General features: G+C 45.0%; 2 protein-coding genes across 2 annotated transcripts; one reads left to right on the top strand and one right to left on the bottom strand.

The window, feature by feature from the left end:
* On the bottom strand, positions 1-12,091 carry PtA15_3A840 (uncharacterized protein; the record flags this gene model as incomplete). The annotated part of the gene is made up of 8 exons (XM_053167848.1): positions 1-135; positions 885-1,027; positions 1,103-1,251; positions 1,389-1,576; positions 1,684-2,211; positions 2,307-2,694; positions 2,761-2,801; positions 11,723-12,091. The coding sequence occupies 8 exons, from the start codon at positions 12,089-12,091 to the stop codon at positions 1-3; spliced, it is 1,941 nt and encodes a 646-aa protein (XP_053019024.1).
* Positions 12,092-17,856: 5,765 nt separating this feature from the next.
* PtA15_3A839 (uncharacterized protein) lies at positions 17,857-19,873 on the top strand (the record flags this gene model as incomplete). Its single annotated transcript, XM_053167846.1, has 9 exons — positions 17,857-17,905; positions 18,065-18,136; positions 18,227-18,304; positions 18,376-18,404; positions 18,481-18,510; positions 18,581-18,614; positions 19,282-19,437; positions 19,502-19,618; positions 19,710-19,873. 9 exons carry the CDS (start codon positions 17,857-17,859, stop codon positions 19,871-19,873), a joined length of 729 nt encoding a protein of 242 aa, XP_053019023.1.
* Positions 19,874-20,483: the final 610 nt, after the last annotated feature.

Here is a 20,483-nt window from a genome sequence, read left to right as displayed (position 1 = left end):
TCAGAACAAGGCTCGATGAGTCATACCTCGCGGGTCGTACTTCATCCGGGCGATCTTTCGTTCCGCCGTCCTTACTTTCGTGGTTGTGTAGAAAAATCCGGTACCTTTGAAGAGCCATTGAGCATCGCTGGCTGACTTGAAGGGCGAGGAAAGGAAAACTGACCAGCAGTTGAGACTAACTTGACCAATACCGTCCTGTCGATTTGCCATGATCAATCACTGATTCATAACTGACTCATGTGAACACATGATACTCACCGCGTTTTGGGGGGCATCCTTCACTCTTGTGTTCCAACGGGACCAATAGAAGCGCCTGATGTCGGATTTCCGAAAATGCAAGTTTGTCCCCGGACCCCCGGGCTTACCCGACTTGAGACTCCACACTCTGGATGCATTATGCATGCACATATTGCATTGCGGCGGCCCGCCGGCCCGGCCAGCCATTTTCCCAAAATTGGATTTATTGCGGAGTCAGGGCCTTGTAGTTTTTTTCGCGTCAGTCATTGATTTACTCTCGGGCTGGTGGGGCTACTAGAAGCAAGCAAGCACTATCAGGGAACTACTTTCTCCCTACTTCTCTAGATAATGTAGTTGCAGAGAAAGAAACTTGACATCTGACGATAGAAATGCCAGAGACAGTTTGTGAGCTTGCATATACAACCTGATAGGAAGCATTTTGTCTGCCTTTTTTAAGATACCCCAAACGATTTTATTCTCAATTAAGTCATGCAAACCAGGAAGGGGAAGAGAGAGTGAGAGAGAGAGAGAGAGACCATTCAACTGTATACAAATTTTTTCTGGAGGAATTAAAAGGGGAGAAGAGAAATTGGATATATATTTGGTTTGTGTTTAGGTCAAACCATAGAATTGACATTTGGACCGACGGAAGCGTGAGTTTCAGCTGAAGCCGACTCTTGGGGGACACAACCAATGAATTCTAATAACCCAGTCCGAGTTTTATCCTCGTTTCCTTCAATGATCAGATTAGATTGCCCATATCTTTCTAGAAGTGCGACACATTGCGTATCTAGAAAAATAAGCCAAATATGTAACTCAGTTGATCAGTATGCTTTTCGATTCAGATAGGAAAGTCCCTACTTACGGTCGAGATTTTGTGCTTCTTCCACGGTCTTCGGGAAATCGACAGGAAATGTTGGCGTGCTCTGAGGAGGGGCAATAGAAAGCGGACGCAATACTGAGGTGCGGGTATCCGAAGTGCGAAGGTTGATTTGCCTGGTGGCGCTCCACGCACTATCGCCCAAGAAAAGAAATGGGAAGAGGAACCAGATTGATCAATTCATTTTAAGTTTTGTCAAAAAAGAGCTGCTTGCTGGAGATTCTAGCCGAGAGGGAATCCATCTGGATCATAGATTCATCAATTGACTCACAGCTCTTGTCTGATTGTTGATTCTTGCTTCTTAATCACACTTTGGAGTTCCTCGACAGTTTTGACGAGTGAATCAACTTTAGAGATCAATTGTGGAGCCACAGCATCAGTTTGAGGTGAACTTGCGACTGATCCGTTGTGGGTAGTATTGTTAGGTATCTTGGTAGCTGTGATACTGAGCAAATTTTTCTGCAGGGCGAGGTGAAAGGGGGAAGAGAATGTGTAAGCAAACTTGACAAGAGTGAAGGGGACATTGTCCTCATAGTTGGATAGAATCAGATCGAACAAAACTCAACAAGGGCAGGGGATCGGAAATTGCTTGGACGCAGTTTGATGCCAATAATCATGTAGTGTGTTTTACCATCTTCTAGTCGAACTACGACTCGTCCTTCAGGAAAGACATCTTGAACCGCTTTGATGACCTCTGTAGCGGGAGCCAATGGAGGAACAAATTTATCGCTGGGGGCGCCCTCGACAACATATTGTGTAAGTTGTTTTTGATAAAGTTGCCAAAGGGTGACTTGTTCTACTCCGCCGCCACCGGGGCCGGGATTGCTCGTAGGATCAGGTTCAAAGAGCGAGGCGATCCATAAACGCGTTCGATAAGGTTCCGGAAAGGAAACGATCTTCAATATGTCAGTCTCATCGAGTAAGTCTGCCGACCGCGCAGCCGGGAGCGGTGGGGGGACTGGCTGGGTTTGATGAACTTGATGATGATTCGCACTGTTGCCCGTATTGAGGCTGTTGGTAGCGTTGGCCAACTGATGAGGAGTCGAAGGTGCAGCCACGGATGTGGTAGACTCAGGTGCTCGGAACATGTCATCCTAAATGGAAACCAGCCAGATTGATTTTTCCTATCAGTAAAATGTGATTGAAAAAAGAATTGAAAGAAAGACGAGTTGGGGCTGGGTGAACGTACAAGAACAGCATCACGTTCGATGGCGGGTCTCAACTTGAGGCCTCTGATGACATATCTCTTCTGTCCGTCGGCAGCAATGTAACTGTCTGGCCTAAATACGCTTTCCATGACGGTGATCACGTCGGTGGCAACAGCCAAAGGTGGAATAGGGGCCACGGCATCCTCCACGTGATGGGGTTCGAACTGCATGCGATACATGCCCCAGAGTGCCACCTGCTCGATCTCGCCATCCGGATCAGCTTCAAACATCGTCGCAATCCATGCCCGGGTACGCGAGGGCTCAGGTAGTCGTATTACGCGACGCAGATGTTGTCCCACCAGCAGGTCGCCGGCAGTAACGGTGGTATCGCCCACCTGGACAGAAGTTGGCGGAAGGGGTGACATCGAGCTGCGTGGTCAAATTGAAGTGAGTTTGATTGTGTCTTCAACGATAGGCCGATGGGATAAGAAGCACCTAGTCGGTTGGGGTAAGTAGGCTAATAGATTTTTTTTCGCCTTTCAACAAAACACTGCTAGCTGGCGAGGGGGTTCTTTGCGGAGTCTGTTGGGTCCAGTGGGGTCTGCAGAGCGCCACAGCAGTCGAGTGGGGTTTCCGCAGCCACAATGGTTAAGTTGCGGACTATCCGCTGCGCTGGGAATTCCTCTGCAGATGGTGTTTCATCCCCACAAAACATCTCAGCTGTATTAATTAACTTGCCGTTGCCTGGGAAGAGCTTCCGTTTTGGAACACTGCATTGGACTGCATTTTCCCAATTTTTCATCTCAGTCTCATTGAAGCTCACCCACAAGGGTCCACCAGCTGATAAAATGTCAATCTCCAATGCGTATAATTCCACAACTGGACTTACGCCACAAATGCTCTCTTGAAAAGGAAAAATCTACTCCTATTTTGAAGTACCTGTTGTGGTGCATGCCCTGAATAGTTCTATGTAGCTCTGCTCTACAACCCTTCATCCAATCTTCAGGCAAGCCAATATTTCGAGACTTTTCAAGGCCACTACTCACAGGGTCTCTGTTTTGAGTATCTCAGATACTCGTCCCCGGTCGATGCACGCTGCCACGCTGGGCTAAGTGCTGGAATTTCATCTACAGGTTAAGGCTCAGATTTATTTTGACAGTCAGTAATCACAAATGTGTTAGCCTTGCTACAAAGAATGTGGGTTTTTGGTGTTTACGCGTGGTTTTACGACCCGGCATCGTCGTGGATGCTGCGGAATGTAGGCGGTTTTCCGCGTACACACGCTAGAACTTAACCCAAGTCCCCCGCTGCTGCGGGCGTCTGGTCTTGCAAAGCAAGCCTCCGATAGCCCTCGGCAGGAGGGACTTGCGCGCTATCGCCCTTTTTTGGCGTGCCAAGATTCTGAGTTTGGCTGAGTGGTTTCTTCAAACCATCACAGTTCCTTGCCCTCAGAACCTAAAGGCCTAAAGATTTGCTAGACACAAAGCCTTTGTTCTTGCCTATCATCCAGTACAATCTGAGTTCTATTGCACAAATTCTTCAAGTACAAAAAAAATCATCCAAGTAACTACCTTGGAGTTTACTGAAGTTGAGTAACAGAGAAGATCTGTGCTCAATGAATTTATACATTTTTTTTTTTGACTTACAGTCAGCTCTCTGAGCCCTTGATCACCGGCACAGACCGGCCATCAAGACCATACAACCCTCTGGATGACCGGTACAGACCAGTCATCAAGGGGATATGTACAACTCCCTGGATGACCGGTACAGACAGGTCATTGAAGGGATATGTACAACCTCTTGATGACCGGTCTGTGCTGGTCATTGAGGGGACTCAACCTGGCTGGCGGGTGCTCTTTGGAGACATCTGAGGTGGATTTGTTATTGGACATGTTGGTGTCAGATTTCAGGTTTGAGGTCTGTAAGGGTTCAGTGAACCCTCACTGGAAGGGTCGGTGGGACGGAGGGCCAAAGGCCAGGAGTCTATATAAAAGAATGATATTTCACTAATGAGTCGTGAGAAGGGATGGAAAGGGGAACCTCAAGGTGAAGACCAGCTTGGGGAAAAAAGAGAGAATGAGAGCAGTCGAGTATTACAAGCTTATATAGTGGATCCTACAATGTAGATGCATATGCATATGTGCATCTAGCTTGACTTCTGTTTCAGTAAGGGAGAAACCCTTACAAGGTCGCGCGTGCGCTCTGCACAGCCTGTGCTCTCAACTTTCCCAAACTCAGTTTGAGCTCGCCCGCTCCCCTTGTCTGTTCCCTATCCCGAAGTTAACAAAGTCCCTCGCTGCTGCGGGCGTGTGACTCGCAAAGCAAGCCTCTGACAGCCCTTGGCAGGAGGGACTTATACCGTACCTCCACTTTCTGGCGCACGGAGAATGCAATTTTCACCCCACTTTTCACTTTTCCCCTTTTACCTCTCCCATTCCATGATAAACTTGTTTTTTTTGCTCCAGATCAGCTCAACATGCTACTGCTGAGGCTTCTATTTTTTTCTTTATGTACTGATACATGTATGGCCTGAGAAATTACACAAGACAAATAAACCTCAAGACCGTTACCGACTCTATAGCCCAACTTTGCAGAAAGTAATTATTAAATGAGAGCACGGACTCTCTGGTCAATACATAGCCTGTTTGACACCCAGCTAGCTTGAGGATGAGCGGGATCAACCGGTCATTGAGGGGACTCTCAATGAACGGCACAGTACCGGTCATTGAGAGGGTCGTGTCCTCCCAATGACCGGTCAATACCGGTCATCAGAAGTGTCAAGTCCCCTCGATGACCGGCACAGACCGGTCATCAAGAGGGTTGTATACTCTCAATGACCAGAACATACTGGTCATTGAGAGGTTGTACATATCCCTTTGATTATGGCCGGTCTTTACCGGTCATCCAGAGGGCTATACAGTCTCAATGGATGGCGGGTCTGTGCCGGCAATCGAGGGCTCAGAGGCTGGACTGTAAGTCAAAAAAAAACAATATGTATATTTCATTGAGCACGGATCTCTTCTGTTACTTGACTTCAGTAAATTCCAAGGTTTGGTCAACTTTGAAAATTTATTTCTATTTGAAGGAGTTGTGTAAAATAACTAAGATTGTATCAGATGACAGGCAAGAAGCAAGGCTCTGCGCCAAGCAAATAATTAAGGTTTAATGTTATGAATGCAAGAAACTGTGATGGTTTGAAAAAACCACCCAGCTAAATGGAGTTTCTAGGCTCTGTGAAAGGGGGTGATAGCGCGCAAGTCCCTCCTGCCGAGGGCTATTGGAGGCTTGCTTTGCAAGACCAGACGCCCGCAGCAGCGAGGGACCTGTGTTAAGTTCGTCCCTATCCCATCCGGAACCAATCAAATCCAACACACTAGCAAACAAACAAACGGTCAAATCACTCATTGTTGTCGTTGTTTTCACGGGATCACAGCGGTTAGAGTTTAGAGTAGTGGTACTTGTCTCTTCTTTCTTGTTGTCTTGTGTTTCCTCCCAGACCCTTGTTCACTCACTGACTTATCATCTCTCAGTCTCTTCTCTTGTTTGTTTGTTATTTTGTTTCTTTTTGTCTCCTGTTTTTTGTAGCTTTTCCATCCTGGTCCTCTAGGTACATTCTTGTTTTTCTGCCTCCTTTCTTTCTTCTTGTTTTTCTCTTGTCTGACAGAAATACACCTCTAGTTTTGCCTCAAACTCTCTTAGTTGGGACAGTTGTTGCTGCTTGTTCAGGACTTACTTTCATCCATCTCAGTTCTCTACTCACCGGCACAGTGGTGAGCACGGTCCTCAAACTAGCTACACCTTAGGTAAGGCGGGGTAATTGAATGAGGTCCCGTGCTCTGACAAAATGAAATATCTACAGATCTCCCTTACCGAGTTGGTTATCTCTTTGCAAGCATCTTTGCTTGGTTAATTTCTCAGAGGATATATCTGGCAGTACATAAAGATAAAAAAAAACAAGGCTCTTGAATAGTATCTTGCGCTGACAACCAGCCAAAAAAATCAGAAATTTTGTTCTTATATGAAAAGTGTACAATGAAGAAAGTGAAAAGAGGTACAAAAAATCCATTCTCCGTGCACCAAAATGGGGAGGTATGGTCTAAGTCCCTCCTGACAGAGGCTCGCTTCGCAAGTTCAGCCTAGTACCTACCCCCCGGGGGCCCAAAGTCTTGAGGGACTTTGTTAAGTTTGACACACGCTAGATTTTTAATTTTTTGAGGCCTCCGGCAAGGCAGAGGGCCCCTCGCAGCATGCTGGAATGTTGAAGCAAGCTGGTCAGGTTCCTGTGGTCAGGTCCCTGATCAACATGATAGCCTTTATTGGTGCCCGGGCACCGGCTTTCTGGAATACTGAGACAAACCCATTGGGTTTGCCAAGGACTCCCAGGATGGCTTGACATTTGGGAGTCCTTGGAAAGCTTAGTGGCTTGCCAAGTGTGGTTGGCAAGTACAAATTTTGGATCAGCTGGCCGGGAGTCTTGGCAAGTATCAGCTTTCTGCCAGTCCTCAGCAAGCTTTTAGATGAGCAAATCTTAAATTATCAAGGACCTCCAGGGAGCTGCAGTGTGTATCAGCATGGCAGAGCATGGCGGACTCTTGGAAAGCTTATCCGACTTATCTCTTTCCCTGCTCAGCAAGCCAGTAAGATTTCCAAGGCTTCCGTCATGAAGCCTTTCTGAGAGCAACGGTGGGTAGTTACAGTACGGTTATTGGTAACGTACCGATATCGTAACAATTTTTCTCTTGTTACCGTTACCGTTAAGCGTAACGGAAGTGCGTTACAATATCACACACCCAGGATGTTTGAAATTTGACATCCGTTACAATATCTGCCCACACAGAGGGGGAGATATTGGACTGAATATGATACAGAGGGGGCCATTTGCCCCTCTTTATCTCGTTAACCGGTGGTTAACGCGAGTAACGCACCAAAAAAATCAGGCCTGTTACGATACGGGCCCGGAGTTACAACTGGTTGTTACTATTAGCGCTAACGCCTGAGCGCAGTAACGGCAAGTGTTACGCTACGCAGATAACGGCGGTTATAGTAGCGTATTGTAACTACCCACCGCTGCTGAGAGTTCTTGCCAAACCCAATGTGCTTGTCTACAGCTGCCAGGCAGCTCATTTGGTACACAGCGAATGCAAAACTCCAAAGTATCTCCAAAAGTATTTCGGAGAGCCTCCAAAGTTCCTGTCAGCAGCAGCGGACAGTTGCCACTTGGTCAAAATATCTGATGAAGTTCCTCCAAAGGAAGATTCTAATGGAACTTCAAATTTCCTTTGGGGAGCCTTTGGAGGAAAACCCTCCTCTGAAGGCTCTCCAAAGGACATTCAAAGATTCTTTGGCAGGCCTTTGGAAAAACTTTGAAGTATTACTACTTGAAAGCCCCTTTGAATGCCAACTTTGAAGAGGCTTTGAATTTATTTGAACAGGCCTTCAAAGGCATTTGGAAGATTCTTCAAAGGCCTTTCAAAGTGCGCGGCCTGTTGGGCTTGATTGGGAGGAATGCTCCAGGATTGGGCCCGCCCATCACAATTGCTTGGGTTATCTTGCTGCGTGTATTTATTGTTTGGCTAATATGTGGTTGTACATACATGTAGAGAGAGGAGAGACAGAAGGGAGGGGAGAGAGAGAGAAGAGGGAAAGAATTTTAGTTGGAAGGTAATACAACTTCCATTGGGGGTGGATTTTTAGCACTGGAGGCCACGCGCTCCATGACTTCTTCCTTGGAAGGGGGCTCTTGGTTCTCGGCCGGATTGTCGTTGAAATTGCTGACGGTCTTTTCACCGTTCCAGAGTTGTTGGTTGAGCTGGAAGATGAGCTGAGAGTATGCAACACCATACGCGGGCAACTTTTTCCTGATTCTGACTAGGTCCTTGTTGATATTGTCCCAGAATGAGATTTGCTTCCGGGTTGATTGTTGACGTTGTGTGTTTTGTTTATGGTTGGCCACAAAGCGCAGGTAGCACAAGCAGATCTTAGCGCCGGGGGTAAGCTTCTGGTGAATTACTTCCTTGTCCACCTTTTTGAAATCTGGGTGGAAAGTCAAGTAAACGTGCGCAATGAGGGAATAGAGGTTGGGTACCCCCCCGTGAGACAGACCTTGATGAGCAGAGCCAGGGCGGGTTTTTCTTGCTTGACGTACTTGGTAACAAACAATTTCAATTCAGGGCCATTGTGGGAGGTTGGCGGTAAGTGCACGGCGCGGAATTCTGCCTATGCACTCTCAATGGCGCTGTGGTGATTTATATAGGCAAGCGCGGTAGAATGTCCACGCGGGGAATGCACAAAGCCACTCAGGCATGGTGCATTCCGGTGACATAAGCACTGAGGATGAGGTCAGGAAAGCATGCTAGTAAAGCATACGGAAAGTCACGCGCGGATTGGAATGCACAGATTGCGGATTGCGGATTGCGGATTTCGGATTGGGTATTCGGATCGGAGCGGAAAAAGACAGGGCTGGACTGCGGCGGGACTACACACGTGGACTGGTAGCAGCGGCGCGTCAGCGGGTGAGCCATGACAGCTCGAGCGGGTTCCATCAGCGGGTGGAACCGGGGTGAAGCAACGCTGCAACCAATCCAATACAAGACACGTATTGGCCAATCCAGGTTATCGGATTGGTTTTTCAATACAGAGTATCAAAATTTTCAGGATCGTATTGACTTCTCGATACGATCCTTCAATCTTGTATCAAGAAACCGATCCAAAGGATTGGTTGTATTGGTATCACATTGCGATACCAATACGATAAAGATACAGGCTTGCAGGGATCGCTATTTTAGGCAGGTGAGTTCGATTTTATTTTGGATGTACATAGAGTTTGGCAGCTGCCAGATACAATCATGAGGAGTCAATTAAAAAAAACTATACACTGAGGTCTTCAAGACTCAATGTTTCTCAAGGGCCTTCTGCGCGGTGGCCTGGGTGATGATGTTCTGTGCATCCTCAAAAGTTTTGTCCGGCTTCACACCTTGGACCATCCATTGATGCGAGCTGACACATCGCTCAATAGTTCTTGCAGCGAGACTCCCTCGATCGCTGCTACAAGTGTCGGCTGCAGCTGAGAAACACCTCTCCACACTGGCAGAGGTTGCCGAGCAAGCCAGATAGTCTCGGGCGAGGAGGGCCAACGTTGGGAATTCTCGGCCATGGTTCTATCATATCATTCAAGCTCAAAACCAATTTATATGTTCAGTTAGAAAGTAGAAAGACTTACTTTCCACCAATTTAAGCATTCGCTTGCTTCAGCTGTAGGTAACTTATGCTTACCCTCGAGATAGATTGTAAGCTCATCTGCACAAGGGACTTCAACCGGTTGAGGAAAGTAGTCGATCTCTTCTCGAACTTTTTTGCTGGAGTCGGGTTTATTGAGAACTGGTGGGGCTGGTCTTGAACTTGATGCTGCGTCAACTTGAGCTTTCCGAGTATTGAAGAGGTTGTTCATTAAATCAAAGACATATCTGTGTTTGGAAGGGAAGTACAACTTGAAGATTGATAGCCGGAAGCTGGGATTGAGAACAGTTGCGATGAGGATTGCATCACACCGCATTGCCTCGTTGAGATATGTAGTCGTCTTTGTGAGCATCCTTGCAAACATCGTGTGGAATTCGGGTTCGGAGCAGGATTCCATCTTTTTCTTGATGAACAATTTGATGTGTTGATACTCGGAAATGAGTAAACATGCTGAGGAGTAATCACCCTCCATCTTCTTAGTCAGATAATAAAATTCCTAACAAATAAGATCGTACATGATAGATTAGTGTTGTGTGAAATTGAAGGGACTAAAACAAAGATCGACTCACACTGAGAGTGTCATTTAATCTATTTACATTCTTCCACTCTTCCGTTGTGATTTGAACATTGTTGAAGTAGTGATTTCCACCCTCTCGTTCCACTCGATCGTTTTCGTTTTCAATCAATTTTGCTATGATCTTTCGAGCTTGATAACCTCAATCCCGACTTTGGAACTTAATGTTCCAGCAAATACCGTACCCGGAGATGAGGCTGGGCCCGTCGAAGTCAAGTTTTTTGCACCACGTGTTGTACTCGGATCTCTTGGCTGCTGAGGATGTGATCCTCTGGATGACAAAGTCAACCTAGGCGGAAAATTCAACTGTCAGCCTTCAAAAAAACTAGAACACATGCAGAAAGAAGCGTACCTTTTTTAAGCTTTTGTCAATCACATTTTTCCCTTCATCTGGTACAATCGATGGATCAGGCTCATCGTCACTCTCACATTCATCGGACGCCTCATGATCGTTCTCCTCAACTTGATTGTTGTTGGAGGATGCCAAAATTGTGTCCTCGGTCACATACAGATCGGCTTCGTTGACTTCTTCAGATTCTTCCACGATGGGGTTCAAGGCGGGGGTGAAGCCAAGCGTGCCGTTTTTGGATGTACCTAACCCTTTTGTTGATAGCTCGATCGCCCGTAGCCCCGCATTGAGGATCAGCGCAAGTTTATGGCAGAAACATCTAATGTGATTTGCTGAAAGGTTGGGATCGATATCAGTCTTGATGAAAATAAGCCGATCAATCTCTGAAGCCATCGTGAAATTATTCAAGCCTGAATCAGTTGTTTGAGCTAAGATGTATTAAAAAACACATCATCACAAATGTGTTAGTTCAGAAAATTGACGGTGAATTAGAGAAATGAAATAAAATACTTATCTTGTCTTCAAGTTTAAATTTTGTCAAAATATTAGCAAACGGGATTGCCAAAAGCTTTCCCTTGTGACTTGATGCAATAAACTTCATGCCGAGATGCGAGATTTTAAATTCCCAATCCGCAGTAACATAAGCAACTGAGATTCCGAGAAACGCATGATGGTTACCTTTTGTGGTCCAGACATCATGGATCAATGTGAATTTGGAGCTTAGTTTCTGGAAGGGGAGGATTGGATTTGGTCAGCTTTGCATATGAGAAAACGAGCAAAACAACATACCTGTAAGCTGGAAACAACGTTGTTCTGCAGGTTGAGATAGAGCCAATGTGCCTTGGTTGCTGCCCAAGTCCGGGAATAGAGAAAAATACCTCTTCAAGCATAGTTGAACGCAACACCCAATAGAAAGTCTCTGATCCGGCACCAGGGTAGCGAGAATCGAACGAGCCAAAGTACCAGAAGCTGGTTAAAGACCCTTGGGTCAAACGCTGTGTGTTTTGCGTAGGTCTTCATTGTTCCATGTTGTTCTTCTTGCATGTCGTTCTCGATTTCCTTTGCTGTGGGCGGGAGATTGGCTCCTTTATCGATTGCGTCCATTCGTGATGAGCAGGGCAAACGGTGCTGATTACCATCACGATGCTTCATAAGGTTCGATTTGGTCCCAACGCCTTTTTTGTAAACAGTTGAGCACCACTTGCACTTATACATCATTTTCTCGCCCTAGAACAGGAATATATTAGTTGTGTGAAGCTTGTCTCTTTCTTGAAGTCAAAAATGAATAAAACACTTACGGTATCTCCTTCATTTGCATGGAACGGGGGTTCAAAGTAATCGAAAACATCATCAAACGAACTTTTTGGTTTCCCTCTCAACTTCTTGACCTTCATGTTATTGTTGTCCGAGTCCTGTTTGTGATCTATCACATCATCGACTTCGTCCAAATTCTTATCGGCAGTAGTACCACTTTTCTTTCTCTTCGGCTTTCTTTTTGATTTTCCAGTAGAATTGTTAGGGCTTGGTGGAACTTCTGATCTTCTCTGAGAATCTTCATTGGTCTGAAGAGAATTAGCGTTCGAGCAGGCGGGGGTTCTGATGCGAGTAGACTGGCGAGATGGTGGCCGGGACGGGGTTCGGCGAGGTGATGCACATGATTGGGCCATTTCGGGATCTCTCCTATGTGCTGTTGGCGAGTGGACGGTGGCGGGTGCGAGTGGTTTACCGTTGCGGTCAAGGAGGAGGAGCTGTGATTTGAGGGTGGTCGGCAGTGGCGAGTCAAGGGCTCCGGCGGCGGATCTGCTCTGAGTCACCGTGGGCGTCTCAAAGGGATCTTGCCTATGTGCCGTTGGCGAGTGGACGGTGGCGGGTGCGAGTGGACGGTGGCGGGGGCGAGTGGACGGTGGCGGGTGCGAGTGGACGGTGGCGGGTGCGAGTGGACGGTGGCGGGTGCAAGTGGACGGTGGCGGGTGCGAGTGGATGGTGGTGGTGGCGATGGCAATGGCGGGGTGGATGGATGGTGCCATGGGCTGGCGGAGGGTGGCGCAAAGGGGTGGACATGGACATGACACCTGGGTTGCGGCGCAGCCGCTGTCTTTCCTATACAGCCCAATACATATCGCACTTTGGCTGTATTGTATTGGTCTTGGAGATACACAGGAGGAAGATCCTGTGTATTGTATTGGATGCAAAATCCACAATTTTGCCAATAAATGTATCGTATTGGAAACACAATACAATCCCGATACTAAATATCGGGCAGTATTGTGATACAATAAATTCTAATCCCGATCCCTGTCCCGGATTGGTTGCAGCGTTGGGTGAAGGCGGTGGCAAGAGAACGACTGACAGGGGCTAGACAGAGGACGGTGGGAGGGCAAGCGTCGGAGAGGAGCGGAGTTTGGGAAAGTGACGAGCGGGATAGCGGGCGGAGTAGGCAGAATAGTGCGGGAAAGTGTCAGACGTGCGGGATCGGGTGGGAACAGCGATGTGTGTGGAGGGGAGGACAGAAAGGGTTTTTCGGCTCTCTTTTTGGAAAGGGGGGGAGGAATTCTTTTTATCCTATTGTATTACGGATTACACTCATCATCATTGTACTTACAACTACGGATGTACAAGAGTTATTGAGAGAATATCTGTGTTCTTATCCTTATTCAAGAGTTACTTGCGGATTATTGTGCTTGCAACGTGCGGAGCTTTATTCACTTGCGGACTATTACGCTATAGATCAGGCCCAGTAGAGGAGCGCTGAAGGCTAGCGGAAAGTAGCAGTGCGGAGCCGAGTTACTGACAATCACACAGCCCGGACATCAATATTCTTGAAGGAGGCGGTTAGCGGACATTCTTCACCAGCCAACCAGCTTTCATTCTCACAGCGCCCTGTGGTGAGAAAGGTGAGAAATTGTTCAGTTCCAGCTAATATACAATGTGATGTACCATTGCTTTAGACACTGGGGTCTCATTGACACGCAACCAAGTTGCCGCGCGGCTGCTGTAAGATCAAAGGTGTAGAGACTGTAAAATGAAGATGTGTCTGGTGAGAGTTGAACTCACAACCTTAGCTATGCTGAGACACATACTAGAGTGCTGCCTTTACCAACTAGGCTACAGACGCTTGTGGCTGCCAGCTGGGTGGTTGGTTGGTAGTGCTCATGGGTCAATCCGACAGCCCTCCATACTGTGGTGATACATCATGGTAGCAGACTAACAGACAAATCAACAAAAGGTCCTCATCAAGTAACACTCATTGGACGGTCTCACTGAGATGGCCCTTGAAGATGTTGCTGAACTCAAAGGGGGGAGCAGTTTTGTCCGGAATAGTGATTGACCCGACTGATGTCAAGCGGGGATTGAGGCCAATAGGAGCTTTTGAGTTGTCTGTTAGTCTGCTAAAATAATGTATCACCACAGCATGGAGGGCTGTTGGATCAAACCATGAGCACTACCAACCAACCACCCAGCTGGCAGCCACAAGCGTCTGTAGCCTAGCTGGTAGGCAGCACTCTAGTATGTGTCTCAGCATAGCTGAGGTTGTGAGTTCGACTCTCACCAGACACATCTTCATTTTACAGTCTCTACAGAGTATGGCCATGTTGCGGGCTTCTGGCATCATCTGTGATATGGTGACTCATCAGCAACCAACCCAAGTAAGCTGATGAGTAACTCACCTGAAATAGGGGCTGGGCCCGTTCCATCAGCTCTGGACTGAGGGAAAAGGTGCCCTCAATGGCTTGTAGGGCCACCTGCATCTCCTCAAGGTCTTCGGGCAAAAGGGCTGCAGACCCTCTGGCACTCAATTTCCTTGAGTTGGCGCTGCTTGGGGACCACACTTGATGGGGGTCTGGTGGTAACAGATTCATGGGGTAAGGGGACGCCGGCGCGCCAGTTCAGGGCACTGTGGGCGTGCGTTGGGGTCCTGCCTTGCTCAGTTGGTTTTGCACGTCTGGGGGGTTGGAACCGGACGGGCTTCCAGCTGGAGGGAAGGGGGTTGGAGATGAGATGGGATGGGAAGGAGTAAGTGAAAGAATACTCACCAGGAAGATGGTGATTGGGCCCTCTGAGGGCAATGGGTTTGTTTCCAATGGAGGAGGCGGGATTTCTTCCAAATGGGGGGGCTGCTGGGTTGTTTCTAAGGGGGCTGGAATGAGTCAGATCAGCACCTCGGAGTCCAGAGAGGCTTTCGTTACTTGAGATGAGGTGTGGGTCATTCCCGGGGGGTAAGCTGTAGTCCACATGACACCAGGGGAAATTTCAGGGCACTGGCCTTGCAGTGACTTCAATTCAGAACTGTGACACTTTGAGGGATTCAGCAAAAATGATGAAAATCACCATAAAGATTCTGGATAGAAAACAAGTTTCAATTTAAAATCACTGGGTTGGATACTGAATATATTTTCATATTCACAAGGTAAGATTATGAAATTGCCCAAAACTTCCTTCTTGTATACACAACAATTTCACACCAATTTCAAACTAGTTTTCTGATGAAATAAAAGCAGATGCTAAAAAATTTAAGTGTATCAGCAATGCTGGAACAAATACAATACATGTATTTATTATACATGGCATGTATTGCTTATACATTGCATCTGTATTGCATTTTTTATCCAATACAATACATCATATTTTTTGCATAATGTATCATAGGGGCAACACCACAAGAGCTAGACTACATGTAGCAGCAAGCATAGCAAAAGCATAGCAATTTTGGCCCAACTCACTATGCTTTTAGTAGAAGGCTGGGTACTATGCTTTTCATTGAATTTTTTAGGCGAAGAAATGCACCAAAATAGCAAGCTATTTTCAGCAGCAAGTAGTGAAACTCCGGTATGCTTCTCACTAAAGTAGGACAAAAAACACTATTTTAGCAATTTTTCTGCAATACTGTAGCACCATTCAAATGTCAATCCACAACATCATTGATTGATGGAGGATTGATGATTATTTATCATTTGCCACATTTTCCACCAAAAGGTGCACTTGCTGGCTATGCTTTTGGCACAAAAGCAGCGTCATTGCTATGCTTTTGGCGCTAAAAAGTGCTCATAGCGCCAAAAAGCACCAATTTTTCTGGTATGCTACACTGTAGCTGATTTGAAAAAAAGGGAATCACTCCACACTGCTCAAATTTACAGTAGCAGTGCTGGTGGTTCACTACCACTCAAAGTAGTGGTTTTCCACTAGCACTAATGCTACTCTGGATCCAGAGTAGTGGTTTTTTGCTTCACTACACAAAAGAGCTGCTTTTCATAGCAAAGAGTAGCTCTTGGGGTGTTGATAGGGCTCTGCATCTTGATGTGATAAAATTGAGATTTACAACAGCATTCTTAAATTTGGCCTGGTGCCGTAAAAAAGTTCTATTCTTTGGTTGTGCTATAATACATTCCCTCATTGACCTAAATGGAAATAAGTCAACCTGTGTTGCATATAATTCAACAAGGGGATTACTCACTTGAACAATGATAAGGCCCAAAAATTCATCAACTCCTTCAAGGCTTCCGTAGAAGTTTACCCTATCTCCTTCTTTGAGAATCGTTCCAGGTGGAATTCTTATGTGATCATTGTCTAAGATGTACCTGGCTTTCAACAGTTCACCATGATTCTATAGTAGGATGTTAGTGAGAATCAAATTAATTGAGAAAAGTTGAATGGACACTTACATTCACCTTGTGCCCTACAATGACCTCAAAACTAAATTCCTCCTCATTCAATTTCACCGAGAGAATAGTCCCATCACTCCAAATCATAACCCTGGTTTTACACGTTTCCTTTGGATCTCCTCTGGCAATCCTTGCGTCATTTGGACCAAAGTTGAAATTGAATAGTCCTCCAGTTGGTTCAGACGTAACGTTTCCATCTATCGTATACAGCATATCCTCTAGCAACGCGTTCTGAATTTTCCGAGTAGGAACAAGTGCCAGAGAGCACATATTCTGACCATTTGACCATTTACCAGAAACAAAGCATCGGCTCATCACTATCCCATCTATTTTACAGAACACAGACTAAAGATAAAACACAATGTTAAGTAGCACATTTCATGAGTTATATCAGATCTTGTGCATACCGTTTCATTGGTTTTTATGTACCCCCAGAAATGAACTTGGTCTGCATTCGGTATGACTGTATTTAAATCACCTTTGATTTTGTATAGACTGAGCATGGTGTCTGGAAAAATTGTCGAGATTTAATTGCAGTAATGAGCCGTAGTAATATGTAAGTTTAATCCAATGATATTGGGGAGATTCCACAGATTTTTTGAAGCTTGCTACGGGTAAAACTTTTCCTCTTAACAATTGAGGATGATCGTTCACGCTTATCATCTATGTTATAAATAATTGAAAGTAGAACGCTTCCACATCTGTTTGGCTTAATCTCCACAGCTGCTGATTCGAGGAAATCACATTGAATTGATGAGTTGGTTTTTACAATATGTTGATGACACCTTTCTTTGTGCCAGTTGGTTTGTGATCGGATTACGAATTCAATGGATACACTTCCATCGGTACACTCAAACAGAATTGATTGATCATATAGTGGAGTCATGTGATCCTGTCCCGTCCAATCGGTTGGTAAGATGCAAACAAATGATGGTTCAGTTTTTTTTAGCTGATTTTGATATACCTTGATTGCATCCAAATGATTCATTTTTGGGCTCAAATTTGGCAACATACATGACATTTCTAACAAAACTGCTGAGCAATTTTGCATAAAGTGACATGTTCCTTTATTCATGAATATTGGGTTTGATCGGAAGATCACTCATACCAGTCAAGGGGAACAGCTGATTTAAGGTGGATTATGGTATGAATTCATGCATCCAATTGCGAGCTCATTAATCAGAAACAGTGATTTTGAGGATGCACTTCGAGAAAGCTGTGCTTGCATTGCTGTCAAAGCATAAAATTCAAATTCAACAGTGACACTGCTCAATAATGTCAAATTGCACTGCGTTGTTCGGTTGACTTCAGAACTCAAATGGTCTTGAGTTTCTATGTCAACAAAGGCCAAATATGGTAAGATGAATCATACTTTTGTGTATGCACTGCTGATTCAAGGTGGAGGATAGTGGGATGTGCTGTGTTTGATTGCGAGTAGAGTATATTATTTATGTAAGGATTGCATGGCTTTGGAATCCGTGCATTCATAGTGTAGTGATACAACAGTGTTGATTCTGAGAGAAGTTTTTGCGTACCCAAAGGACTTATTTGGTATTGCTGATTCACAGTACAGAATACCCAGGCCTCAAGTGTATAATTGTGCGAAACGATGATTTTGAGGTTGCCTCTAGTCAAGTCAGGTCTATGAAGATATATATATGTGCTGTTTGATTTAGCAATCAATTCCCCAGAATCCTCAAAAACACTTCTGACCAATCGAAATTCGTGTTACACACTACTCTTCAGTGACAAGAACTTTTCAAGAACTGATAATGGACACGAACCCCAAGACTAAAGAATCACTTCGTAATAGTGTGGACTGTCAGTTGATCCCACAAAAAACTTCCCTCCTGCTTCCTTTTTATGCTCATTTGGATTTTGTGATCTAAAATAAGTTCATGCTCCATGTGGAAGGCTGTTCTGTGTGTTACACATTTACTAAGATATGAAATGTTTCCATTGATCAATCCCTAAATTCAGCTCCAGATGATCCTGTTTTAGATAGATACTCCGAGTCAAAGGATGATTCAAATATTGGGCAGAGTTCAACTGGTATGTATGAATTCCCCTCACTAGGTTTTCCGCTTATGTTACACTCCTCACCTAAACTTTAAAACAACTGCTTGACATTATTTTCTTCAGAAAATCCGAAAAACACAAATCAAATCGGACCTGACCCCAAAACTTTGATCAGTCAATCACCAGTTGTGAATCCCACAAGTAAGTCTTATCTATTTTGGTGCGGATTTTATTGGTGACTGATATGCCTTTTTAGGAACTGGGACAGCTAGGTTACAGGGGAGTGCTTCACGGCAAAGTAGTTAGTCATTTAGATTTCTTGCTTCTTTTTTGCGTGATAATATGCCAGGCTGCTCATTGTATGAAAAAAATAACAGAAACATCTTCTGCTGGGAGTGAAACAAGCCGTATGTTCTGCCTTCATTAATTCTTCCCACTACACAAGTTTAAGTTGCTAATATTCTGTTTGAAATTTAGGTAGCCAAGTCCGAACAAAGGAAAGGAAACATGGGTCAGCTTCAACAAGAAAGGGCTCGTCATCAAGAACGGAGGGAAGGTCTGGTGAATCACGCTCTGGAAGTGATACTTCTGCAACTTTGCAAACAGCACTTGCTACTCAACAACACATGCGGCAAGCGAATGTTCCCATCCGAACTATGTTAAGAAACATATCTGAGGATGGAAATACAGCTGGGGGTGATACCGGTGAGCCAGATAACTCTTATGTATTCTGCCATTTTATAAATTCAAAGCCATGAATGTTAACATGTAAACAAAAGATCGGCTTTCAGCCAACACATCACAGGTTCCAACGGTTAGCTTTTCAAGAGCAGGAGACATTCAATCCACGCAGTCAAGAACCTTGAATGATGAACAAGGTAGTCAAACTTCTATATCAAGTGTGTTTGGATTCCCTCCACATAATCATATCATCGGAACAAATGGGGATACTCACAACGGGTGATTAAAGATCGTTTCCAGGAATCAGTAGCGCAAACAGAACAAAAATCAAAATCATTGACCCCTAGAGGCAATGAAAATAGCAGTGATGATGATCGAAGTGCTTGGGGAAGGCATCAGCCGAGAGAGTTTTATGAAAGTGGGTGGTTTCTTGTGTACTATAATCTATATGATTCAGTGCAAGCTTTGACATCTTGGTCTTCTGACCATTGTTTCAGGCGATGGAAGTGAGGATTTCTATCCTCTAGGAATCTCTCTATCGGAGGTTAAGTCAACAGGTGAAGGTCCATCCGCATCGGTTCGTTGGAATGAGGGCACCAGCCAGCCTAGACTAAACTATGAAGGAGGCTGGAGAGCTGGTTCAGAGGAAGATAGTGAGATTTTTATGATTTACTGTTAATTATTCGATGTTCCTAATAATTCATTTTGATTTATCAGTCGTATCACCGACAAGAAACATCTGGAGAGATGATAGTAGTTCAAAAACAGATGAGAAAAATGTGGAACAACGTGAAAAGCAGATGTCGGGTGGATTCATCATTGATGTGGATAAATGTAAGCTTGTGTGATACTGAAGATAGTGAGAAAACTGGATGAAGATTTTTTGCATGCTGATTTCTTCACATTGGATCCAAATGTGGAATAGCTCATGGAGAGGTAGAAATCAATGATAATCCGGAAGCCGCAATTGAAAGGCAATCATTTTCTCTAGTGACACGTGCAAATGAAGAATTGCAAGATGAGTTTTGGAATCCATTTTATGTTCCACCAGAGCATGATGCAAACGTAAAACGTATGGGATTTCTTTAAAAATCTATTATTTTGTTATTGATTACTAAATTTTGATAAGGTATATAGGAAAAGCGGATTTACTTTCAGAAGAGTTTGGTAGGAGGTCAGAGATTCTAAGAAAAACTGCGGTACTTTCAAGGCACGAGCAAGAGAGGAGTAAGATTTTCAACTATTTCATACATGTTCCAGGTAAATTATCTGATTTTTACTTTGTGCGAGTTTTTTTAGAAGAAATGATTGAGAAATGGAGGAAAGGGCCCCAAAGAACACCCATAAGTCATGAGAGTGGTGGATCTCGGCCAGAATCATACCTGTCAAAACTCAACCCACCTAATATGGAACCTCGTAAACGCATGCAATCTTTACCTTTGAAAGGCAAATTCAACAAGAAGGAATTTGGGAGCCTCATGAAGGGGCCAAAGAGGATGAACGAAGATTTGAACCCAAGTAGGCAGAGGCTGATTGATGCAGCCGTGAGAGGTGGGGGAGTTTTTAATTCACGGCAGTTTGGCGAACCTCTTCAAACCCTGGCAAAGAAAAGTATGTTTCATGTTGTCCCAATGATTATTCTGGGTTTGACAGTTGAATAAAAACAATTCTGTTTGTATGCAGCTGGGGAATCTTCAAA

This window comes from Puccinia triticina, chromosome 3A (assembly GCF_026914185.1).
Source record: "Puccinia triticina chromosome 3A, complete sequence".
Taxonomy (NCBI): domain Eukaryota; kingdom Fungi; phylum Basidiomycota; class Pucciniomycetes; order Pucciniales; family Pucciniaceae; genus Puccinia; species Puccinia triticina.
This window is presented reverse-complemented; position numbering and strand designations above follow the sequence as displayed.